The sequence below is a fragment of the Microcebus murinus genome, chromosome 20 (assembly GCF_040939455.1).
Source record: "Microcebus murinus isolate Inina chromosome 20, M.murinus_Inina_mat1.0, whole genome shotgun sequence".
NCBI lineage: Eukaryota > Metazoa > Chordata > Mammalia > Primates > Cheirogaleidae > Microcebus > Microcebus murinus.
The window spans coordinates 36,519,112-36,544,147 of record NC_134123.1 but is presented as its reverse complement, the minus strand read 5'-3'; the positions used below and the strand labels follow the sequence as shown (position 1 = coordinate 36,544,147).

General features: G+C 57.4%; 1 protein-coding gene across 1 annotated transcript in view; it reads right to left on the bottom strand.

Annotated features, from left to right (window-relative positions):
• Positions 1-2,719: 2,719 nt before the first annotated feature.
• The window catches only part of C20H3orf20 (chromosome 20 C3orf20 homolog), a 30,426-nt gene continuing 8,109 nt past the window's right edge, over positions 2,720-25,036 (bottom strand). The window contains 11 exon segments of the mRNA XM_075995587.1: positions 2,720-2,867; positions 3,627-3,770; positions 5,608-5,750; positions 6,690-6,797; positions 8,998-9,334; positions 12,046-12,352; positions 13,382-13,502; positions 14,741-14,872; positions 16,602-16,722; positions 20,058-20,210; positions 22,944-23,180. Of these exon segments, the coding sequence (XP_075851702.1) occupies positions 2,720-2,867; positions 3,627-3,770; positions 5,608-5,750; positions 6,690-6,797; positions 8,998-9,334; positions 12,046-12,352; positions 13,382-13,502; positions 14,741-14,872; positions 16,602-16,722; positions 20,058-20,210; positions 22,944-23,180 (1,951 nt within the window).

The following is a 25,036-nucleotide window of genomic DNA, read 5'->3' as shown; positions in this document are numbered from 1 at the left end:
GACAATAGCGAGAGCCTTTGTCTTTCTAGAATGTTCTAGAAAGATCTCTGCCCCTGCTCCCCGGGGGGATGAGATGCCCCCAGATAAACCCACAGGGATGAATGCAAATTCAAGTTCAAGGTGCCGAAGGGGGGGAGGGAGGCTGGAGCCTCTCCCCCAGGAGCAATGGCTGTCACAGGGCAGAGGGGACAGGAAGGAGGCCCAGAGTGGAGGCCCTGTGAGTCCCAGGTGGGGCGGCTCCCGGGTGAGAATGAGAAGGGACTTTCTTCTCACTTCCTTTTCTGAGACACAGTCTCACTCGGCTGCCCGTGGCGCCAGCCTCGCTCACAGCAGCCTCCAACTTTGAGGCTCAAGCGAGCCTCCTGCCCCAGCCTCCCTCCCGAGTAGCTGGGACTGCAGGCGTGCGCCTCCACGCCCGGCTCGTTTTTTCTATATGTATTTTTTCGCAATTAATTTCTTTCTATTCTTTAAAGATAGAGACGGGGTCTCGCTCTTGCTGAGGCTGGCCTCCAACTCCCGACCTCCTTGAGCGAGCCTCCTGCCTCGGCCTCCCAGAGTGCAAGGATTACAGTTTTTCTATATATTTTTAATTGGCCAATTTATTTCTTTCTATTTTTAGTAGAGAAAGGGTCTCGCTCTTGCTCAGGCTGGCCTCAACCTCCCGACCTCGAGCGATCCTCCCGCCTCAGCCTCCCTCCCGAGTAGCTGGGACTACAGGCGTGCGCCACCACGCCCGGCTCATTTTTTTTCTATATATTTTTAGTTGGCCGATTAATTCCTTTCTGTTTTTAGTAGAGACGGGGTCTCGCTCTTGCTCAGAGGCTGGCCTCCACCTCCCGACCTCCAGCGAGCCTCCCTCCTCGGCCTCCCAGACTGCTGGGATGAGTGAGCCTCCACGCCTGGCCCCAGTTTGGCAGCTTTTAAAAATCAAGCGGACTCGTGGCCGGAAGGCCGGGTCCAGGGCCTCCATTGGAGGCTCCGTTTGGCCTCCAGCCTCCGCCCACGGGGACAGACAGAGGAGGGACCTTCCTCCCCTCCCCCCTCCGGCCTTCATCACATCCTCATCCGCCCTTGCTTTCCCGAGGGAAGAAGGGGGAGACAGCGGTTCAACCCCCGCCCAACCCCGGGGACCCCTAAACGGACATGGAGGCCCTTGCGTATCAAATCATGGAGGCTGAGAGACATCAAGTCGTTTCGAATCCATTTCTTGGGGTGAGGACATATATGTGACATAAAAAAAAAAATTATTTGAATTAGTCAAAAAAAAAAAAAAAAAAAGCCAGCCTCAAAAAAATCCAAGCTCACGCCTGTCGTCCCAGCACTCTGGGAGGCCGAGGAGGGAGGATCGCTCGATGGAGGCCAGGAGTTGGAGGCCAGCCTCATGAGCAAGAGCGAGACCCCGTCTCTACTAAAAATAGAAATTAATTGGGCAACTAAAAATATATATAAGAAATTAGCCGGGCGCGGAGGCTCACACGCCTGTCATCCCGGCAGTCTGGGAGGCTGAGGAGGGAGGATCGCTCAATTGAGGTCAGGAGGTGGAGGCCAGCCTGAGCAAGAGCGAGACCCCATGTCTACTAAAAAATAGAAATTAATTGGCCAAGTAAAAAAAATATATATATATATATATATATATATATAGGAAAAAAATGAGCTGGGCGTGGAGGCGCACGCCTGTAGTCCCAGCTAACTCGGGAGGGAGGCCGAGGCAGGAGGATCGCTCGAGGCCGGCCTGAGCAAGAACTCAGAGATCCCAGTCTCTACTTAAAAAAAATAATGCAAAGAGATTACTCAAACAACTAAAAACATATAGAAAAAAAAAAAACGAGCCGGGCGTGGAGGCGCACGCCTGTCGTCCCAGCTACTCTGGGGAGGGAGGCCGGGGCGGGAGGCTCGCTTTTAACGACACATATACAAAAAAAAAAAAAAAACCCAGCCAGCATCAAAAAAAAAAAATAAGAAAAAAGAAATACAATAAATAAAAATCCAGGTTTAAGAGCGAACGCTCGCGTCTCACTCCGTTGACTTTTGCACACGGTCGGGGGGTCGTGGAGGCCACGGGCCTCGCTCTCTGCCTCCTCCCCGGACTCCGGGGTGAGGCTTGGGGGCGGGGGGTTGAGGCCGGGCCTCTCTTCCCCGTGAGTCCCTTGTTTCTGCTCCCTGCCTCCCCGGAGTCCGGGAGTAGAGGCTCAGATTTTTTTTATTTTTCGCCTTTTTTCTTTGTTGTTGTTGTTTGTTGTTTTTTTTTTTGTTGTTTGTTTTTTCTTGGGGTGTCCGTGTGGGGGTCGGGGTGGAATCTCGGGGTGGGGCCGGGGGGTGACGTCCCCACCCGCCAAATATCGGGGAGGAACCACCAACCAGCCTCGCCGGCCTCTGAGCCGCACGCACGCGCTGTTCCGCCCCGGCCTCCACGCTGTTCCAGCCCCGGGCCTCCCTCTCCGGCCTCCCTCGCCCGTTTTTTTTTTTTTTTTTTCCCCGAGCTGGGGTTCCTCTCCTCCTTCCACCCCCGAGCGGGAAAAATGGGGGTGTCTGTGTGTTGTGGGGGGGGTCCCCCAAACGACAAGGCGGCCCTGTCCCCTCTTCCGGCGGGCTGACTCGGAGCCGGGGAGCCCCGGAGGACAAGCCCGTTTATTTTTGGGGGGTCACTGTGCAGCGCGGGGGGAGTCGGGGGGGGGTCACGGGGGGGGGCGCAATCCGGGAGGCCGCCCCGGAGGAGGTGTCACTTCTTGGCGGCCGCCTTCTTCAAGGGCCCCGCCAGCTTCTTGCTGCCCCTGCGGGCTCGGTTGAACCCGGGCGGAGGCTGGGCGGGCGGAGGCTGGGGCGAGGGAGGCGGTGGAGGCCCAGGCTCCTCTTCCGGCTCCTTCGGCCTGGGCGAGGGAGAGGGAAGGGGGCTGGAGGCCGGCAGGCCCCCAGTCCCAGCTACTCCGGGAGGGAGGCCGGGGAGGGAGGACCGCGAGACCGAGGCCGGGGACGGGGGGGTGGTTTTCGAGGCCGGCCTGAGCCCAAGAGCGAGACCCCGTCTCTACTAAAAAAAGTAGAAAGAAATGAGCTGGACGACTGAAAATATATAGGAAAAAAAAAAACGAGCCGGGCGTGGAGGCGCACGCCTGGAGTCCCAGCTACTCGGGAAGGGAGGCCGAGGCGGGAGGCTCGCTCGAGGCCGGGAGTTTCGAGGCCGGCCCGAGCCCAAGAGCGAGACCCCGTCTCTACTATAAAAAAAATAGAAGGAAATTAATTGGACAACTAAAAATATATAGAAAAACTGTCATCCTTAACACTCTGGGAGGCCGAGGCGGGAGGCTCGCTCGAGGCCAGGAGTTGGAGGCCAGCCTGAGCCAGAGCGAGACCCCGTCTCTACTAAAAAAAGAAAGAAATGAGCTGGACGACTAAAAATATATATAAAAAAAAAAAAACGAGCCGGGCGTGGAGGCTCACGCCTGTCGTCCCTGCTACTCGGGGAAATGGAGGCCCAGGCGGGAGGCTGGCTGGAGCCCAGGAGTCGGAGGCTGCTGTGAGGCTCTAGAGCGAGACTGGGCCTCAAAAAAAAAAAAAAAAAAACAAGAGGCCGCCCCCCACCTCCCTTTGCGGGTTGTCACCCCCGACCCCCCGGGGGAGGGGCCACCTACTTTTTCTCCATGGAGGCCGCGGCCTCAACGGCGGCCTCCCTCTCGGCCTTGTCCCCCAGCGCCAAGGACGAGTAGCTGGCCTGGGTGTCCTCGGAGCCGGTGGGGCCCACGCCGTCCTCCACCGTGGAGACCGGGCTGGGTGCGCTGCGGGGGGGGGGATGGGAGGAGGGTAGAGGCCGGGCGGGGAGGCGGGGAAGGGAGGACAGAGGTGAGCCAGGGAGAGGAGAGGCCCCGGCGACAGCGGCCTCCCCTCCTCCCCCCAGGCCTCTTTTAGGGGTTCGGGGTCCCAGAGGCGAGAGGGTTTGTGGGCCTCCTGCTCCTCGAGGTCGAGGCTGGGTGGAAAAAGGGAGGCCGGACCGTCCCCTCCCTCCCCCGCCCCAGGGGCCAAAACTGGAGGTCGGACTCTGTTTATTTTACATTTTTTTTTGACCGAGTGAGTCGCCCCGGGCTAGAGTGAGCGCCGTGGCGTCAGCCTCGCTCACAGCAGCCTCCAGCTTAGCCTCCCGCCTCGGCCTCCCTCCCGAGTAGCTGGGGCGACAGGCGTGAGCCTCCACGCCCGGCTCGTTTTTTTTCTATATATTTTTAGTTGTTCAGCTCATTCCTTTCTATTTTTTGTTTTTAGTAGAGACGGGGTCTCGCTCTTGCTCAGGCCGGCCTCCAACTCTTGACCTCGAGTGATCCTCCCGCCTCGGCCTCCCTCCCGAGTATAGCTGGGACGACAGGCGTGCGCCACCACGCCCGGCTCGTTTTTTTTTTTTTATATATATATATATTTTTTTAGTTGGCCAATTAATTTCTTTCTATTTTTTAGTAGAGACGGGGTCTGAGCTGGAGCGAGCCTCCTGCCTGGGCCTCCCTCCCAGAAAACTAGGATGACAGGCGTGAGCCTCCACGCTCGGCTAATTTTTTTCTATTTTTAGTTGTCCAGCTCATTTCTTTCTACTTTGTTAGTAGAGACGGGGTCTCGCTCTTGCTCTTTCTGGCCTCAAACTCCTGGCCTCGAGCGAGCCTCCCTCCTCGGCCTCCCTCCCGAGTAGCTGGGACTACAGGCATGCGCCACCACGCCCGGCTCGTTTTTTCTATATATTTTTAGTTGGCCAATTAATTTCTTCTTATTTTTAGTAGAGACGGGGTCTCGCTCTTGCTCAGGCTGGCCTCTGACTCCTGACCTCCTCGAGCGATCCTCCCGCCTCGGCCTCCCAGAGTGCTGGGACGACAGGCGTGAGCCTCTGCGCCCGGCCCCAGACCCCTTTCCTTCTCCTACGCGCTCTCAACCCACCCGTCGGATAAGGCTGTTGTTCTAGAATCGGGAGGATTTTCCCCTTTCCCCTTCCAAGAATTTAGATCAAGGCCCGTCGTCCCAGCACTCTGGGAGGGAGGCCCAGGCGGGAGGCTCGCTCGAGGCCAGGAGTTGGAGGCCGGCCTGAGCAAGAGCGAGACCCCGTCTCTACTAAAAAAATAGAAAAGAATTAGCTGGACGACTAAAAATATGTGTATTAAAAATAAAATGAGCCAGGTAGTCCCAGCTACTCGAGGGGAGGCCGAGGCGGGAGGCTTGACCAGCTCGTGCCCATTTTTCGGGGAGCCGGGCCCGGGAAAAGGCTCAGCAGGTCGGTTCATCAGCCTCCAGGGAGGCCGAACCCAGCCTCATGCCCATTTTTCAGGGAGCCGAGCCCGGGAAAAAGCTCAGCAGGTCGGTTCATCAGCCTCCATGGAGGCCGAACCCAGCCTCATGCTCATTTTTCGGGGAGCCGGGCCCGGGAAAATGCTCAGCGGGTCGGTTCATCATTCTCCATGGAGGCCGAACCCAGCCTCGAGCCCATTTTCCGGGGATCCCGGCCCAGGGAAAGGGCTCAGCAGGTCGGCTCATCAGCCTGGACCGGAGGAGGCTCAAGCCAACCTCGCCGATGCCACGTCCCGTCCTCCCCCTTTCCGTCCCTTCCCGGCGGGGCCGGCCTCCCCCGCGGGCCTCCGGCCTCACTTGAACTTGTAGTCCTCGGGCAGGAAGTAGCCATTCTCGCAGTCCTGCCGGGCCCGGGAGATCTGTTTCAGCAGGTTCTGCTTGCTGAAGCCGTAGCCGTTGAGGACGCAGCCCCCGAACAGCAGCCTGCCCCCCGCGAACATCTGCGGGGCGGGGGGGGAGGCAGCCTCGTCAGGGGAGGCCCCTGGAGGCCGGGGTTCAAGCACCCCATTCCCAGAAAACACGGACACCCCTGTCCGGAAATTTCTTTCCTTTTTCTTTTCTTTTTTTTTTTACGACAACGCCCTAGAGCGCCGTGGCGTCAGCCTTCGCCCGGCAGCAGCCTCCGACTCCTGGCCTCGAGCGAGCCTCCTGCCTCGGCCTCCCTCCCAGAGTAGCTGGGACGACAGGCGTGTGCCTCCACGCCCGGCTCGTTTTTTCTATATATTTTTAGTTGGCCGATTAATTTCTTTCTGTTTTTAGTAGAGACGGGGGTCTGGCTCTTGCTCTTTCTGGCCTCGAACTCCTGACCTCGAGCGATCCTCCCGCCTCGGCCTCCCAGAGCGCCGGGATGACAGGCGTGAGCCTCCGCGCCCGGCTAATTATTTTTTTCTATATATTTCTAGTTGGCCGATTAATTTCTTTCTGTTTTTAGTAGAGACGGCGGAGGGGGTCTCTCGCTCTTCGCTCTTTCTGGCCTCCAACCTCCCCGGACCTCGACCCTCAATCCTCCCTCCTGGGCCTCCCAGAGCGCAGGGACGGCAGGCAGGCAGTGAGCCAGGCTTGTTTTGGGGTCAAGTCGGTGGAAATCGGGGTGGGGACGGAGGGAAACGTGGTTCTCCGGGCTTGACTGTCCCCCCCCCGGTCCTCCCCGTCCCTCCGGCCTCCTTGGGACAGGTGAGGCCCGCTGGCCTCCGATTCCCGTCTCCTCCGGGCCTCGCCCTGCGTTTTGGAGGCTCTTGGCCTCGGCCTTCTGGTCTCTGGGCCTCTGGTCTTGGGGGGTTGGGGGGGGACCCCAAAAGAGCAGACCCTCCCCCACCGTGACCCCCCGCGAGGTGGGCGGGGCCTGACGTCACTGGGGGCGGGGCGTGGGCGGGGCTCACCAGGACCATGCCCTGCACCACCGAGAACTTCTTCACCATCAGCGCCGGAACCTTCTGGAAGGGCCCGTGCAGGTCGTAGCGGAGAAGGCGGTAGGGGTCGTGCCGGCACTGGGGGGGGTGAGGGGGCGCGGGGTCACCCCGGGTCAGGGGGCAGGGACAAGGGGGAGGGGGGAGAGGGGGGGTGACCCCTGAACCTCAGCAGTCCCAGCCAGGTTTCCCCCAAATACCCCCACAATTCTTGGAGCTCCTCCCTCCTGGGTCCCCCCAAATCTTGGAGCTCCTCCCTCCGGGTCCCCCCAAATCTTGGAGCTCTTCCCCCCGGGTCCCCACAAATCATGGAGCTCCTCCCTCCTGGGTCCCCCAATCTTGGAGCTCCCCCAGCCCCCAAACTGTGCCTCCCCGCCCCCACTGCAGGCCCCGCCCCTCCAAGCCCCGCCCCATTCCAGGCCCCGCCCCCCATTCCAGACCCCGCCCCCACTGCAAGCCCCGCCCCACTCCAGGCCCCGCCCCACTCCAGGCCCCGCCCCACTCCAGGCCCCGCCCCCACTGCAAGCCCCACCCCACTCCAGGCCCCGCCCCACTCCAGACCCCGCCCTCACTCCAGGCCCCGCCCTCACTCCAGGCCCCGCCCCCCGCCCGCAGACCACGCCCCTCCCCTGCCATCACCCCCACCAGCCGGGGCCTCGGTTTGGGGGTTCGGGGCGCAGAGCGGGACTCGCCCTCCCCCCCCACGCGGCGATCGGGGACAGACCCGAGCCCGGCTGCTGGGGGTGGGGCTGCTGCTTCCGGGTCTGTGACTCTACTTACCCAAACGCGAAAAATATCCACCCCCCGCCCCGCCCCCCACCCCCGTGCTGGGCCCGCCCGAGTCGTGAAACCCACCGACAGGACCGGAAATAGCCAGGCCTCCAGGTAGAGGCTGGCCTCCAACTCCCAGCCTCGGCCTCACCCGCCCGCCGGCGATCCTCCCTCCCGGGCCTCACTCTCGCTCCGGCTGCTGGCCTCACTCCTCTGGCCTCGACCCCTGGGGATCCTCCCTCCTCAGCCTCCCAGAGCTCAGACTGGCCTCCAACTCCCGGCCTCCACCCCTGGCGATCCTCCCTCCTTAGCCTCCCAGAGCTCAAACCGGCCTCCGACTCCCAGCCTCAATCTGCCTGCCCATCCTCCCTCCTCAGCCTTCCAGAGCTCAGACCGGCCTCCGACTCCCAGCCTCAACCCGCCTGCCCATCCTCCCTCCTCAGCCTCACAGAGCTCAGACCGGCCTCCAACTCCCAGCCTCGACCCCTGGCGATCCTCCCTCCTCAGCCTCCCAGAGCTCAGACCGGCCTCCCCCTCCCAGCCTCAACCCGCCTGCCCATCCTCCCTCCTCAGCCTCCCAGAGCTCAGACCGGCCTCCGACTCCCAGCCTCAACCCGCCTGCCCATCCTCCCTCCTCAGCCTCCCAGAGCTCAGACTGGACTCCAACTCCCAGCCTCAACCCCTGGCAATCCTCCCTCCTCAGCCTCCCAGAGCTCAAACCGGCCTCCAACTCCCAGCCTCGACCCCTGGCGATCCTCCCTCCTCAGCCTCCCAGAGCTCAGACCGGCCTCCGACTCCCAACCTCGGCCTCACCCGCCCGCGATCCTCCCTCCCGGGCCTCACTCTCGCTCCGGCTGCCGACCTCCGCCTCCCGGCCTCGACCCGCCTGTCCATCCTCCCTCCTCAGCCTCCCAGAGCTCAGACTGGCCTCCAACTCCCAGCCTCAATCCCTGGCAATCCTCCCTCCTCAGCCTCCCAGAGCTCAGACCGGCCTCCGACTCCCAGCCTCGGCCTCACCCGCCAGCGATCCTCCCTCCCGGGCCTCACTCTCGCTCCGGCTGCTGACCTCCGCCTCCCGGCCTCAACCCGCCTGCCCATCCTCCCTCCTCAGCCTCCCAGAGCTCAAGACCGGCCTCCGACTCCCAGCCCCGGCCTCACCCGCCCTCGGTCCTCCGTCCCGGGCCTCCCACCTGCAGGCAGGGCGAGGCCCGGCCCTGCTGCCGGCGGCCGTGCAGCGAGTCCAGCAGCCACTGCAGCCTCAACCCGCCCGCCCGCTGGGGATCCTCCCTCCTCAGCCTCCCAGAGCTCAGACCGGCCTCCGACTCCCAGCCTCAACCCGCCTGCCCATCCTCCCTCCTCAGCCTCCCAGAGCTCAAGACCGGCCTCCGACTCCCAGCCTCAGCCTCACCTGCCCTCAATCCTCCCTCCTCAGCCTCCCAGAGCTCAGACCGGCCTCCGACTCCCAACCTCAACCTCACCCGCCCTCGGTCCTCCGTCCCGGGCCTCCCACCTGCAGGCAGGGCGAGGCCCGGCCCTGCTGCCGGCGGCCGTGCAGCGAGTCGAGCAGCCACTGCAGCTGGGCGCTGTCGCGGGGGCTGCGGCTCGACACGATGCCGAACACGAGCACCTGCGCGGGGTCTCGCGGCGCCGCCAGGAAGCGCTCGAGCTCCACGTCCGACACGAGCGGCGCCCGCAGCGCGCAGCGGCAGCCTCCACGCGCGTCCTCGCGCCGCAGCAGCCTCCGCAGCACCAGCGGGCAGTCGGCCGCCGGGCCTCCACCGCCGGCCGGGCCTCCACCACCGGCCGGGCCTCCAGCACCCGCCGGGCCTCCGCGGCCGGCCTTCGCCCTGCAGGGGGGGGACACAGAGAGAGAGAGAGAGAGGGAGCTCTGGGGAGGCGCGTCGGGGAGAGGCCCGGCCTCCGCCGCCGGCCTCCGCGCTGCAAAATGGGTAGAGGCCCCGACGGCCTCCACCACCGGCCTTCACTCTAAAAAATGGATAGAGGTCCAGCCAGCCTCCACCGCCGGGCTTCGACTCTAAAAAATGGAAAGAGGCCCAGCTAGCCTCCACCATTGGCCTTCACTCTAAAAAATGCATAGAGGCCCAGCCAGCCTCCACTGCAGGCCTTCACTCTGCAAAATGGGTAGAGGCCCCACCGGCCTCCACCACAGGCCTCCACTCTGCAAAATGGGTAGAGGCCCAGCCAGCCTCCACTGCTGCCCTTCACTCTGTAAAGTGGATAGAGGTCCTGCCAGCCTCCACTGCCAGCCTCCACTCTGCAAAATGGGTAGAGGCCCAGCCAGCCTCCACCGCGGGCCTCCACTCTGCAAAATGGGTAGAGGCCCAGCCAGCCTCCACCGCGGGCCTTCAGTCTGCAAAATGGGTAGAGGCCCAGCCAGCCTCCACCACCAGGCTTCAACTCTGCAAAATGGATAGAGGCCCCATTAGCCTCCACTGCTGGCCTCCACTCTGCAAAATGGGTAGAGGCCCAGCCAGCCTCCACCACCAGCCTTCACTCTGCAAAATGGATAGAGGCCCCATTAGCCTCCACTGCTGGCCTTCACTCTGCAAAATGGAGGCCCCACCAGCCTCCACCACAGGCCTCCATTCTGCAAAATGGGTAGAGGCCCAGCCAGCCTCCACTGCTGGCCTTCACTCTGTAAAGTGGATAGAGGTCCTGTCAGCCTCCACTGCCAGCCTCCACTCTGCAAAATGGATAGAGGCCCCGCCAGCCTCCACCACCAGCCTCCCCGAGGTCTGAGCTACTCTGCGTGACCCCGCCTGCCCTCTCTGGGCTCAAACAGACCCCGAATGTGAGCGCCGCCCCCCGCACGGTCTCGGCCTCCGGTCTCAGCCTCCCTCCCGTCTCGCCTGGACGCCCGCGAGTGTCTCCTAAGGGTCCCATGTGGCGGCCTCGCGTCCCGGCCTCTATTTCTGTTTCGTCCCCCGACCCTGAGAGTCTCATATCTGTCCATTTCCCGCCCTGCGTGCCCCCCCGTCCCAGAACCGCGGGGGAAACTGAGGCAGAGGGGGAGACGAGAGGGCACACGCGAAACCCCAGAACTGCGGGGGAAACTGAGGCAGAGAGTGGGCAGGCGCGAAATCCCAGAGCCGCAAGGGAAACTGAGGCAGAGAGGGAGGACGGGGGGGCACATGGGAAAACCCAGACCCGCGGGGGAAACTGAGGCAGAGAGGGGGACGAGGGGGCACGCGCGAAACCCTGGAACCACGGGAAACTGAGGCCAAGAGTGGGCACGCGGGAAGACCCCGGGACTGCGGGGGTAAACTGAGGCAGAGACAAGGCAGTCACAAGACCCTGGAACCCCGGGGGGGAAACTGAGGCAGAGAGAGGGGGCACATGGGAAAACCCCGGGACTGTGGTGGGGAAACTGAGGCAGAGAGAGGGAGCACGCGGGAAAACGCCGGGACCGCGTGGGGAAACTGAGGCAGAGAGAGGGGAGCACGTGGGAAAACGCCGGGACCGTGAGGGGGAAACTGAGGCAGAGAGAGGGGAGCACGCGGAAAAACCCCGGGACCACGGGGGTAAACTGAGGCAGAGAGAGGCGGCACGCGGGAAAATCCCGGGACCACGTGGGGTAAACTGAGGCAGAGAGAGGCGGCACGCGGGAAAACCCTGGAACCGCAGAGGGGAAACTGAGGCAGAGAGAGGGTGGCACATGGGAAAACCCCGGGACTGCGGGGGGAAACTGAGGCAGAGAGGAGGCAGTCACGAGACCTCGGAACCCTGGGGGGGAAAGTGAGGCAGAGAGAGGGGAGCACGCGGGAAAACCTCGGAACCGTGGGGGTAAACTGAGGCAGAGAGAGGGGAGCACGCAGGAAAACCCCGGGACTGCGGGGGGAAACTGAGGCAGAGAGGAGGCAGTCACGAGACCCCGGAACCCTGGGGGGCAAACTGAGGCAGAGAGAGGAGGCATGCGGGAAAACCCCGGGACCGCGGAGGGGAAACTGAGGCAGAGAGAGGAGGCACGCGGGAAAACCACGGGACCGTGGGGGTAAACTGAGGCAGAGAGAGGGGAGCACGCAGGAAGACCCCGGGACCGCGTGGGGAAACTGAGGCAGAGAGAATGGGCACGCGGGAAGACCCCGGGACTGCAGAGGGAAACTGAGGCAGAGAGAGGGGAGCACGCGGGAAGACCCCAGGACCGCGGGGGGTAAACTGAGGCAGAGAGAAGGGGCACGCGGGAAAACCCCAGGACCGCGGGGGTAAACTGAGGCAGAGAGAGGGGAGCCCGTGGGAAAACCCCGGAATCACGGGGGTAAACTGAGGCAGAGAGAGGGGAGCACGCGGGAAAACCCCGGAACCCCGAGGGGGAAACTGAGGCAGAGAGAGGGGAGCACGCGGGAAAACCCCGGGACCACGGGGGGTAAACTGAGGCAGAGAGAGGGGAGCACGCAGGAAAACCCCGGGACTGCGGGGGGTAAACTGAGGCAGAGAGAGGTGGCACGCGGGAAAACCGCGGGGGGTAAACTGAGGCAGAGAGAGGGGAGCACGCGGGAAGACCCCGGGACCGCGGGGGGTAAACTGAGGCAGGCCCCACCTGGGCGCGGCCGGGGCCCGGGCGCGGGGCCGCACGCTCCTGCTCCTGGCGGGGCCGGCGGGCGCGGAGCCGGGCTCCTCCCTGGCGGGCTCCGCGGGCGCGGTGGAGGCCGTGGCGGCCGCGGCGGGCTCCTTGCCCAGCGAGTCGGGCCGGGCCGTCGGGGCTCTGGGCGGCGGGGTTTCGCCGGGCGAGTAGGAGTTCAGCTTGGGGGCCCGGTCGAGGTGAGGCCCGGGCCTGGCCTTCGCCCGGCCGTGCTCCGGGGCCGCCAAGTCCTCCCGGATCACCGGGTACTCGATGGTGAACAGGCCTGCCGGAGGGGCGAGACCAGACGCGGCCCTGTCACCGGCCTCCCGAGTCGGCCTCCCGAGCCGGCCTCCACCTTCGTTATAACTCCTCGGCTCGTCCTGGCGCGGCCTCCCCCGTCTCTGTCCTCCCTCTGGGGCCCCGGTGGCCAGTGACCGGCCGTTTTGGCACGAAGGAGACTCGGCCTCCCCACGGCGGCCTCCGTTTTCTAGGAGGGAGGCCCAGACCTGCCCCCCAAAACCCAGCTCGGCGTGCCGTTCCTTTCCCCCCTCCGGAGAATGCTGTTCGCCTTTGTCGTCGTCGGTGCCTTTTCAGGCCCAGGCGCGGGACGGGGCGGGTTGGGGAGGCCGAGGAGGGAGGATCGCTCGAGGTCGGGGGGTCGAGGCCGGCCTGAGCAAGAGCGAGACCCCGTCTCTACTAAAAATAGAAAGAAATGAGCTGGACAACTAAAAAAATATATATATATGTATATAAAAAATTAACTCGGGGAGGCCGAGGCGGGAGGATCGAGCTCGAGGTCAGGAGTTGGAGGCCAGCCTGAGCAAGAGCGAGACCCCGTCTCTACTAAAAAAAAAAAAAAAAAAAAAAAAAAAAAAAAAAAAAAGAAAGAAACTAGCCTCACAACTAAAAAATATATATATAGATAAATAAAATAAAAAATTAACTTGGGGAGGCCAAGGCGGGAGGATCGCTCGAGGTCGGGAGGTCGAGGCCGGCCTGAGCAATTCATTTTTTTTCTATTAAAAAATAGAAAGAAATGAGCTAAACAATTAAAAAAATATATATATAAAAAAAAAAAACGAGCCGGGCATGGTGGCGCACGCCTGTAGTCCCAGATCCTCGGGAGGGAGGCCGAGGCGGGAGGCTCGCTGGAGGCCAGGAGTTGGAGGCTGCTGCCAGGGTGACCGAGCGAGACTCTGACTCCAAAAGAGAAGAAGAAACAACCGACATTTGACCCGAGTGGCCCCGGGGACACCCCGGGAGGTCGGGAGGTCGCCAGGGAGGCCGCCCCGGCCTCCCGGCCTCCGCGTACCTGCGGCGAGCAGCACGGAGTTCATGAACTGAGTCACCGTCCTCTGGAAGCGCTTCTTGATGTCGGCCAGCGCCCGGGTCATCTTGCACACCTTCTCGTCCACGGCGGCCCCGCGGTTGGGCTGGGGGGTAGAGGCCGACGGGGAGGCTGGAGGCCGGGGGGTGGGGTGGGGTGGGGTGGAGGTCGCCGGGGCCTCCCGGGGTCACCCACGTCCGCCCCCTCCGTGCCCCGGGTTCCAATTGGGTTTTTTTTTATTTTTATTTTTTTTCGTTCGCTTTTGTCCTCAAAGTCAGCCGGCTTGTTGTTTTTGTTTTTGTTTTTTGTTTTTGTGTTTTTGTTTTTGTTTTTTGTTTTTGTTTTTGTGTTTTTGTTTTTGTGTTTTTGTTTTTGTTTTTGTGTTTTTGTTTTTGTGTTTTTGTTTTTGTGTTTCTGTGTTTTTGTGTTTTTGTTTATTTTTGTTTTTGTTTTTGTGTTTTTGTTTTTTGTTTTTGTTTGTTTTTGTTTTCTTGATTTTGTTTTTGTTTTTGTGTTTTTGTGTTTCTGTGTTTTTGTTTATTTTTGTTTTTGTTTTTGTGTTTTTGTTTTTTTGTTTTTGTGTTTTTGTGTTTTTGTGTTTTTGTTTGTGTGTATGTGTGTTTTTAAGACTGACCCTTCTCTCTGTCTTTCTCCCGGGGACGGTGAAGCCGGGAGGATCCCACCCCCCCTCCCCCACACCCCGGGGAACTTTTTTTTTTTTTTTTGGCGTCCCCGTCACCGACCAGAGAGAGAGAGAGAAACTCCCCGAGAATAAACCCGACGGAGAGGAAAAACGGAGCGAGAAAATATAGACGGAATCGTGCGGGCGCCTGGATCCAGCCGTTCCTGACGCCGCCCTCCCTCTCTCGGGGACACTAAACCCGGGAGAATCTCGGCCCCGGGGGACGTTTTCTCGGCGGCCTCGTCACCGAAAAGACACAAATTCTCTGAGAATAAACCCGACGGAGAGGAAAAACGGGGCAAAGAAACAGATGGAATCATGCGGGCGCCTGGATCAAGCCGTTCCTGACGCCGCCCTCCCTCTCTCGGGGACACTAAAGCCGGGAGAATCGCGGCCCCGGGGGGAACGTTTGCTCGGAAACTCCCCGACAAGAGACCCGAAGGACGGGGAAAAGCCGAGCCAAGGAACAGAAGGCAGATCCGACAAAAAAAATCATCCCTGCGCCTGGATCGAGCCGTTCCTGAAGCCGCCCTCCGGGAAATCTCTCCGTCCCGCCGCGCGCGCGGGAGGGGGGGAAAAAACCGTCGCCCGCAGAAGGGGAGGCTGGGGGAGGGAGGCCCACGGGGTTGAGGACCGGGGAGGGAGGTCGGGGGCCGCCTCACCCGCTTGTCGTGGGCCGAGCCGTGGGGACAGCTGGCGGCCGAGACTCCGAGCGTGACCGTCTCGTTGAGGTAGCTGAAGGTGAGCGTGATGGAGTCCTGGCCCAGCACCTTGAGCTTCATGTGCTCGGTCACCTGAGGGCGGAAAGTTCCGGGGTTCAGGGGGACCCCCCCCCCGCCCCGCTGCCCCGCCACCCCCCCGGCCTCGGTGGCCCGGCCTGACACCACCGGGGGGTGGGGACAAAAAAACCCCCCTCTCAGGTCCTTCCGACCCTCTTAAATCCCGGCACTCTGGGAGGGAGGCCGAGGAGGGAGGATCGCGGTCGAGGCCGGCCCGAGCAAGAGCGAGACCCCCGTGTCTACTAAAAAAAAAAAAAAAATAGAAAGAAATGAGCTGGACGACTAAAAATATATAGAGAAAAAAAACGAGCCGGGCGTGGGGGGCGCGTGCCTGTAGTCCCAGCTACTCGGGAGGGAGGCCAAGGCAGGAGGCTCGCTGGAGCCAAGGAGTTGGAGGCTGCTGTGAGCGAGAAAATTAATTGGCCAAGTAAAAATATATATTAAACAATATAAGGCCGGGCGCGGAGGCTCACGCTTGTCGTCCCAGGACTCTGGGAGGCCGAGGAGGGAGGATCGCAATCGAGGCCAGGAGTTGGAGGCCAGCCTGAGCAAGAGCGAAACCCTGTCTCTACTAAAAATAGAAAGAAATTAATTGACCAACTAAAAAAATACACAAAAAACGAGCCGGGCGTGGAGGCTCGTGCCTGTAGTCCCAGCTACTCGGGAGGGAGGCCGAGGCTGGAGGCTCGCTGGAGGCCAGGAGTTGGAGGCTGCTGTGAGCGAGGCTGACGCCACGGCACTCACTCCGGCCCGGGCGACAGAGCGAGACTCTGTCTCAAAAAAAAAAAAAAAATACCATCCGACCCCTTGAGCCTGAGTCCACTGAGGCATGAGGTCCGACTCTGAGCCTCAACCCCCAGCGGGAAGGGAGGCCGCCGCCAGGCGGAAAGCCCCGGAAAGCCGGGGGCGGGGCAGGGCGGGGGGCAAAGAGGACCCGGAGAAAGGGGGTTGAGCCTCAAACGCTCGGCCCGTCCCCCTCTAGTCGCCGGATTCGTCACCCCTCTTTGCCTCCGCCCGAGGAGGCCGAGACGAGAAGGAAGAGGCCCAGAATCTGGAGGCTTCTCTGAACCTCCGCCCTGGCTGGTAACTTGCCCCTGTCCTCACCGGCCTCGTCCCCGTCTACACCGCCTTACTTACTTATTTATGTATTATTTTTGAGACAGAGTCTCGCCCTGTCGCCCAGGGTGAGTGCCGTGGCGTCAGCCTCGCTCACAGCGGCCTCCGACTCCTGGCCTCCAGCGAGCCTCCCGCCTCGGCCTCCCTCCCGAGTAGCTGGGACTGCAGGCATGCGCCTCCACGCCTGGCTCGTTTTTTTCTATATATTTTTAGTTGGCCAATTAATTTCTTTCTATTTTTAGTAGAGACGGGGTCTCGCTCTTGCTCAGGCTGGCCTCCAACTCCTGACCTCGAATGAGCCTCCCGCCTCGGCCTCCCTCCCGAGTAGCTGGGACTCCAGGCGTGCGCCTCCACGCCTGGCTCATTTTTTCTATATATATTAATTGGCCGATTAATTTATTTCTATTTTTTTCAGTAGAGACGGCGTCTCGCTCTTGAGCTCGGGCCGGCCTCCAACTCCCGGCCTCGATCGATCGTGATCCTCCCTCCTCGGCCTCCTTCCCCCATTGCTGGGACAACGGGCCGGAGAGGAAGGGCCTCCAGCTTGCTTGTTGCCATCCTCCCCGTGGCTAGTGTTGAGGGGTTGCTCCCCGGCCTCCCTCCCGGGCCTCCCGGCCTCCACCCGTACCTTGTAGTCCAGGGAGAGCAGGGTCTCCGTCTTGGAGGCCCAGCTCCACTTGTGGACCACGTAGCCCTTGTGGTCGTTGGTCGTGCCGCCCTCCTCGTCCAAGACCAGCACGAAGGGGCAGCTGGGAGAGACACGGGGGTGGGGGAGCGTTAGAGGCCGCCGGCCTCCAAATGGAGGCCGCCCTCGCCGACGGCCTCCAGGCAGGGCGACACCCCCCGACCCGTGAGATCCCGTCCCCGGGGCAGTCAAAACAGCGGAACCCCAACAGCCGAGCCTCAGTTTCCCCCTTCCGTTGAGCCCCGGAGGCGGCCCCCCCCCGAAGGCCCGTGGAGGCCGGGAGAGGAGTCTAGGGTGGAGGCCCGGGTTCGTCGGAGAGAGGCGGCGGAGGCCCGGCCAGGGAGGCTGGCCTCGGTCTCGCCCGGAATGCCGAGCGCTCGGGACGGAGGGCAGCCCGGGGAGGCGCCCCCGAACCTCGACCGCAGGAGGCCGGGAGGGAGGTTCGTTTCCGGAACGTTCTTTTCCCGACCCCGGGGGGAGAGCCGGGCGAGGTCTGGGGAGAGAGGCCGCCCGGAAAAGGGGGTGTGGAGGCCGGGCCCCCGAAGGAGGCTCACGCCTGTCGTCCCGGCTCGCCGGGAGGCCGAGGAGGGAGGATCGATCGATCGCTCGAGGTCAGGAGGTCCAGGCCGGCCTGATGAGCAAGAGCGAGACCCCGGCTCTACTAAAAAATAGAAAGAAACGAGCTGGACGACTGAAAAAGTATAGAGGAAAAAAAACGAGCCGGGCGTGGAGGCGCACGCCTGGAGTCCCAGGTACTCGGGAATTGGAGGCCGAGGCGGGAGGCTCGCTGGAGGCCGGGAGTCGGAGGCTGCTGTGAGCGAGGCTGACGCCACGGTGCTCACTCCGGCCCGGGCAACAGAGTGAGACTCTGTCTCAAAAAAATAAATTAATTAAAAAAATAAAAAGTAATAAAAAAAAACTTTTATTTTTATTTTATAATAAATTTATATTTATAATAAAATAAAATTAAAATTAAAAAATAAAATTAAAAAAATTTGAGACTCTCAAAAACAATTAAAAAAATAAAAAATAAATAAAATAAAAATTTTATTTTTATTTTATAACAAATTTATATTTATAATAAAATAAGATTAAAATTAAAAAATAAACTTAAAAAACTTTGAGAAAAAAATTTAAAAAATAAAAAATAAATAAAATAAAAATTTTATTCTTATTTTATAATCAATAAATTTATATTTGTAATAAAATAAAATTAAAATTAAAAAATAAAATTAAAATTTGAGACTCAAAAACAATTAAAAAAATAAAAAATAAATAAAATAAAAATTTTATTTTTATTTTATAATAAATTTATATTTATAATAAAATAAAATTAAAATTAAAAAATAAACTTAAAAAACAGAAAAAAATTACAAAATAAAAAATAAAATAAAAATTTTATTTTTATTTTATAATCAATAAATTTATATTTATAATAAAATAAAATTAAAATTAAAAAATAAAATAAAAAAGTTGAGACTGTCTCAAAAAAATTAAAAACATTTAAAAAAATAAAATAAAAATTTTATTTTTATTTTATAATAGATTTATATTTATAATAAAATAAAATTAAAAATTAAAAAACAAAATAAAAAAAAATTGGGGGACTCTGTCTCAAAAAAAAAAAAAAAACAAATTAAAAAAATAAAATAAATAAAATAAAAACTCCCAGAGTAGAATCTCATTGGCTAGACTCAGGTCACATGGGTAACTTCGACCAATCGTGTGATGTGGGCTGGGAGAGGCGCAGATAAGAAAACTCAGGCAGGAGGATCAGGCTGGAGGCCAGGAGTCGGAGGCTGCTGTGAGCGAGGCTGACGCCACGGCGCTCACTCCGGCCCGGGCGACAGAGCGGGACTCTGTCCCAAAAAAAGAAAATAAAAATAAAAATAGAAAAGAGTGCGGCCTCCGGGCCTCCCTCCTTCTCCGTTCCCTGCCATAAAATACTTTTCCACCCGCTAAAAACAACAACAACAACAAAAAAATTCTCCCGTGAATCTGAGGAGCAGAGGAGACCTTAGCGCTCCGGGGATCGGAACCGAGCGGGACTCAGACCCCTGCACACAGCCCGGGTCTTCCTGTCTTTTTTTTTTTTTTTTTCTGAGCCTCCCGCCTCGGCCTCCCTCCCCGAGGAGCTGGGACGACAGACGTGCGCCACCACGCCCGGCTCGTTTTTTTCTACATATATTAGTCGGCCAATTAATTTCTTTCTATTTATAGTAGAGACGGGGTCTCCCTCTTGCTCAGGCTGGTTTCGAACTCCTGGCCTCAAGCGAGCCTCCGGCCTCGGCCTCCCTCCCCGAGTAGCTGGGACTACAGGCGTGCGCCACCACGCCCGGCTCGTTTTTTCTGTATATTTTTATTTGTCCAGCTCATTTCTTTCTATTTTCAGTAGACACAGGGTCTCGCTCTTGCTCAGGCCGGCCTCCAACTCCTGACCTCGAGCGATCCTCCTGCCTCGGCCTCCCAGAGTGCCGGGATGACAGGCTGGCTAATTTTTTCCACATATTTTTAGTCGTCCGGCTAATTTCTTTCTATTTTCAGTAGAGACGGGGTCTCGCTCTTGTTCAGAGGCTGGCCTCAAACTCCTGGCCTCAAGAGATCCTCCTGCCTCGGCCTCCCTCCCGAGTAGCTGGGACTCCAGGCGTGCGCCACCACGCCCGGCTCGTTTCTTCTCTATCTATTTTTAGTTGTCCAACTCACTTCTTTCTATTTTTTTTTTTTTAGCAGAGACAGGGTCTCGCCCTTGAGCCCAGAGGCCGGCCTCCGACTCCTGGCCTCTACTGAGCGATCCTCCCTCCTCGGCCTCCTTCCACAGTGCCGGGACGACAGGCTGGCTAATTTTTCCCATATATTTTTAGTCGTCCAACTCATTTTTTTTTTTTTTTAGCAGAGACGGGGTCTCGCTCTTGAGCCCGGATGCCGGCCGGCCTCCGACTCCCGGCCTCTACTGAGCGATCCTCCCTCCTCGGCCTCCTTCCACAGTGCTGGGACGACAGACTGGCTAATTTTTCCCATATATTTTTAGTTGTCCAACTCATTTTCATTTTTTTTAGCAGAGACGGGGTCTCGCTCTTGAGCCCAGAGGCCGGCCTCCGACTCCCGGCCTCTACTGAGCGATCCTCCCTCCTCGGCCTCCTTCCACAGTGCCGGGACGACAGGCTGGCTAATTTTTTCCACATATTTTTAAGTCGTCCGGCTAATTTCTTTCTATTTTTAGTAGAGACGGGGTCTCGCCCTTGAGCCCAGAGGCCGGCCTCCGACTCCTGGCCTCTACTGATCGATCCTCCCTCCTCGGCCTCCCCCCAGAGTGCGGGGACGACAGGCGTGGGGGGCCTCCGCCGCGCCCGGGGGACCCCTGGTCCCCGCCTGGGTCCCTCCCCGCCCCGAGCCACCCACCGGGTCTTGAGGTTGTATTGGACGCAGCCCTGGCCCTCGGGGCTGAACAGGGCCAGCAGGGGGAAGCCGGGCGTGTCGCTGAACAGGCAGGTGATCGTCTTGGCCCGGCAGCAGGTGGGGATCTGGCTCACGGCGATGTTGCCCGAGGGGTAGCTGGCACGGGCGGTCAAGGAGAACTGAGGAGGCCGGGGAGGGAGGCTCGCTCGCTCGAGGCCGGGAGTTGGAGGCCGGCCTGAACAAAGAGCGAGACCCCGTCTCTACTCAAAATAGAAAGAAACGAAGCGGATGACTAAAAATATGCGGAAAAAATCACCCAGCGCGTCGTCCCGGCACTCTGGGGGGAGGCCGAGGAGGGAGGCTCGCTCGCTCGAGGCCGGGAGTTGGAGGCCGGCCTGAGCAAAGAGCGAGACCCCGTCTCTACTAAAAACAGAAAGAAATGAAGCGGACAACTAAACGTATGTGGAAAAATTTAGCCAACCTGTCGTCCTGGCACTCTGGGAGGCCGAGGAGGGAGGCTCACTCGAGGCCAGCCTGAGAAAAGAACGAGACCCCGTCTCCACTCAAAAAAAAAAAAAAATAGAAAGAAATGAAGCGGACGACTAAAAATATGGGGAAAAAATCAGCCAGCCCGTCGTCCCGGCACGCTGGGAGGCCGAGGAGGGAGGCTCGCTCGCTGGAGGCCGGGAGTTGGAGGCCGGCCTGAACAAAGAGCGAGACCCCGTCTCCACTCAAAAAAAAAAAAAAAAAAAATAGAAAGAAATGAAGCGGACGACTAAAAATATGGGGAAAAAATCAGCCAGCCCGTCGTCCCGGCACTCTGGGGGGAGGCCGAGGAGGGAGGCTCGCTCGCTGGAGGCCGGGAGTTGGAGGCCGGCCTGAGCAAAGAGCTGGTTTCTAGGTGTTTGCCTGATTTCTTTCTGTTTTTTTTTTTTTTTTTTTTTTTTTTGTAGAGACGGGGTCTCGCTCTTGCTCAGGCTGGTTTCGAACTCCTGGCCTCCAGCGAGCGAGCCTCCCTCCTCGGCCTCCCCCAAGAGTGCCGGGATGACAGGCGTGAGCCTCCACCGTGCCCGGCCTGGACAGACTCTTGTCATCGCCCCTCCCGGGCGGGGGCGTCTGGCTCGACTAATATGTGTCAATAAAAAAAAATAAAAATAAAAATAAAAAGAACCCCAGGGTAGTCGAGGACGAGGAGCGGGAGGAGAGGGACGAGTTAGCAGGGATCAAGTTCAGAGAAAGCTCAGATTCGGCCCCTTTCCTGCTCGCCTCGGCCTCCCCTCGCGGGGGAAGAGCTTTGACATATTTGGTGGCTTGAGGGGGACGTCCCCGGGGCTGGGGAGAGAGGGAGGCCGGGGAGGGAGGATGGGGAAAGAGGCTAGGGGGAGAGAGGCTAGGGGGAGAGAAGCCGGGGAGGGAGGCCGGGGAGAGAGGCCAGGAAGAGAGGCCGGGGAGGCAAGACCGAGAGGGAGGCCGGGGAGAGAGGCCGGGAAGGGAAGATGAGGAGGAAGGCTTGGAAGAGAGGCCCGAGAGGGAAGCTGGGAAGAGAGGCCAGGGAGGGAGGCTGGGGAGAGACGCAGAGGAGAGAGGCCAGGAACAGAGACCATGGAGGGAGGCCAGGGAGAGAGGCTGGGAAGAGAGGCCAGGGAGAGAGGCCAGGGAGAGGGAGGCCGGGGAGAGAGGTTGGGAAGACAGGGCGGGGAGAGAGAGGCCGGGAAGAGAGAAGCCTGGGGAGAGAGAGGCCAGGGAGAGAGAGGCCGGGGAGAGAGGCCAGGGGAGAGAGGCCAGGGAGGGAGGTCAGGAACAGAGACCAGGGAGGGAGACTGGGGAGAGAGGTTGGGAAGACAGGCCAGGGAGAGAGGCTGAGGAGAGAGAGGCCCGGGGAGAGAGAGGCCCGGGGAGAGAGAGGCCCGGGGAGGGAGGCCGGGGAGGGAGGCCTGCGGAGAGAGAGGCCCGGGGAGAGAGAGGCTGGGGAGAGAGGCCTGGGGAGAGAGGCCAGGGAGGGAGGTCAGGAACAGAGACCAGGGAGGGAGGCCAGGGAGAGAGGCCGGGAAGAGAGGCCAGGAACAGAGACCAGGGAGGGAGGCCAGGGAGAGAGGCTGGGAAGAGAGGCCAGGAACAGAGACCAGGGAGGGAGGCCAGGGAGAGAGGCCGGGAAGAGAGGCCAGGAACAGAGACCAGGGAGGGAGGCCAGGGAGAGAGGCCGGGAAGAGAGGCCAGGAACAGAGACCAGGGAGGGAGGCCAGGGAGAGAGGCCGGGAAGAGAGGCCAGGAACAGAGACCAGGGAGGGAGGCCAGGGAGAGAGGCCGGGAAGAGAGGCCAGGAACAGAGACCAGGGAGGGAGGCCAGGGAGAGAGGCTGGGAAGAGAGGCCAGGAACAGAGACCAGGGAGGGAGGCCAGGGAGAGAGGCTGGGAAGAGAGGCCAGGAACAGAGACCAGGGAGGGAGGCCAGGGAGAGAGGTGGGAAGACAGGCCAGGGAGAGAGACCAGGGAGGGAGGCCGGGGAGAGAGGTTGGGAAGACAGGCCAGGGAGAGAGGCCCGGGGAGAGAGAGGCTGGGGAGAGAGAGGCCCAGAGAGAGAGGCCGGGGAGAGAGACCAGGAAGAGAGGCCAGGAACAGAGACCAGGGAGGGAGGCCAGGGACAGAGGCTGGGAAGAGAGGCCAGGAACAGAGACCAGGGAGGGAGGCCGGGGAGAGAGGTTGGGAAGACAGGCCAGAGAGAGAGGCCCAGGGAGAGAGAGGCTGGGGAGAGAGAGGCCGGGGAGAGAGACCAGGAAGAGAGGAGGCCAGGAACAGAGACCAGGGAGGGAGGCCGGGGAGAGAGGTTGGGAAGACAGGCCAGGGAGAGAGAGGCCGGGGAGGGAGGCCGGGGCGGCCCTGGCAAGGATACTACACGAAGGAGGACCCGTCGTAGAAGGTGTAGTGCAGCTTGGCGGCCTTCCTGGAGGGCCTCCAGTCCTGCGAGTGCCGCATGGAAGGCAGGGGGTGGGAGGAGGCCTGGTGGTGGAGGCCGAGGCCCTCGCCCTTCGGGGTCAGGGCCTGGTGCGAGGGGATCTTGGCCTTGTAGTTGCGCAGGACGACCGGGCAGGACACGTTCCGGCCTCTCCACTGGGCGCGCTCGGACTCTCTGCGGGCGGAGGGGCGACAGCAACGGCCCGGCCTCCGTCTGGCCTCCCTCCGGCCTCCCTCCGGCCTCCAGGATCCCCGAGGACCCGGGACGCCCACCCACCCACCAGCCCGTCCCCCGGTGACACCCGGCCCCGGCCCTCGGCCTCCAGAGCGGAGTCCTCGTTCATTTATTTCTGCTGCCTTTTCTTGCATTGTTTTTATTGTTGTTATTTTTATCTTTCTTCTATCTCGCCCTCTTTTTCTTCCTTTTTTTTTTTAGTGTTTTATTTTTCTTTCTTTTTTTAGTGTTTTATTTTTCTTTCTTTTTTAGTGTTTTATTTTATTCTTTTTTTTAGTGTTTCATTTTTCTTTCTTTTTTTAGTGTTTTATTTTTCTTTCTTTTTTTTAGTGTTTCATTTTTCTTTCTTTTTTTAGTGTTTTATTTTTCTTTCTTTTTTTAGTGTTTCATTTTTCTTTCTTTTTCTTAGTGTTTTATTTTTCTTTCTATTTTTAGTGTTTTATTTTTCTTTCTTTTTTAGTGTTTTATTTTTCTTTCTTTTTTTAGTGTTTTATTTTTCTTTCTTTTTTTTGGTGTTTTCTTTCTTTTTTTTAGTGTTTCATTTTTCTTTCTTTTTTTAGTGTTTTATTTTTCTTTCTTTTTTAGTGTTTTATTTTTCTTTCTTTTTTTAGTGTTTTATTTTTCTTTCTTTTTTTTAGTGTTTTACTTTTCTTTCTTTTTTTAGTGTTTTACTTTTCTTTCTTTTTTTAGTGTTTTCTTTTTTTTAGCATTTTCTTTTTCTTTTTTTTAGTGTTTTACTTTTCTTTCTTTTTTTTGGTGTTTCATTTTTCTTGGTGTTTTATTTTTCTTTCTTTTTTTAGTGTTTTATTTTTCTTTCTTTTTTTTAGTGTTTTCTTTTTCTTTTTCTTTTTTTTTTTTTTTAGGTTTTGTGGCTCCCTTGGCAATCTTTCTTCTCTTGAATTTTCTTTTCTTATTTATTTTTTTTGTTCCTTTTTTTTTTTTTAATATCACCTCATACCTGTTAGAATGGCATTTTTTAAAAATTTTTACTTTGTTTCTTTCTTTCTTTTTAGATTTTGTGACTCACTTGGCAATCTTTCTTCTCTGGAATTTTCTTTTCTTATTATTTTTTTTGTTGTTGTTCTTTTCTTTTTTTTATATATATCACCTCATACCTGTTAGAATGGCATTTTTTAAAATTTCTTTCTTTCTTTCTTTCTTTCTTTCTTTCATTTTTCTTTCTTTTTAATTTTTGGCTCACTTGGCAATCTTTCTTCTCTGGAATTTTCTTATTTTTCTTTGTTTTTTTTTTTTTTTATATTGCCTCATATCTGTTAGAATGGCATTTCTTTAAAAATTCTTTCTTTCTTTCTTTTTAGATTTTGTAGCTCACTTGGCAATCTTTCTTCTCTTGAATTTTCTTTTCTTATTTATTGTTTTTGTTCTTTTCCTTTTTATATATATATATATCACCTCATACCTGTTGGAATGGCATATATTTTTTTTAATTTTTACCTTTTTTCTTTCTTTCTTTTTAAATTTTGTGGCTCACTTGGCAATCTTTCTTTTCTTGAAATTCCTTTTCTTTCTTTTTTTTTTTTTCTTTTTTTATATATCACCTCATACCTGTTGGAATGGCATTTTTAAAAATTTTTACGTTTTTTTTTTTTTTTAAATTATGTGGCTCACTTGGCAATCTTTCTTCTCTGGAATTTTCTTTTCTTTTTTTTGTTTTTGTTCTTTTTTTTTTATATATCACCTCATACCTGTTGGAATGGCATTTTTTTTTTTATTTTTAAATTTTTTCTTTCTTTCTTTTTAAATTTTGTGACTCACTTGGCAATCTTTCTTCTCTT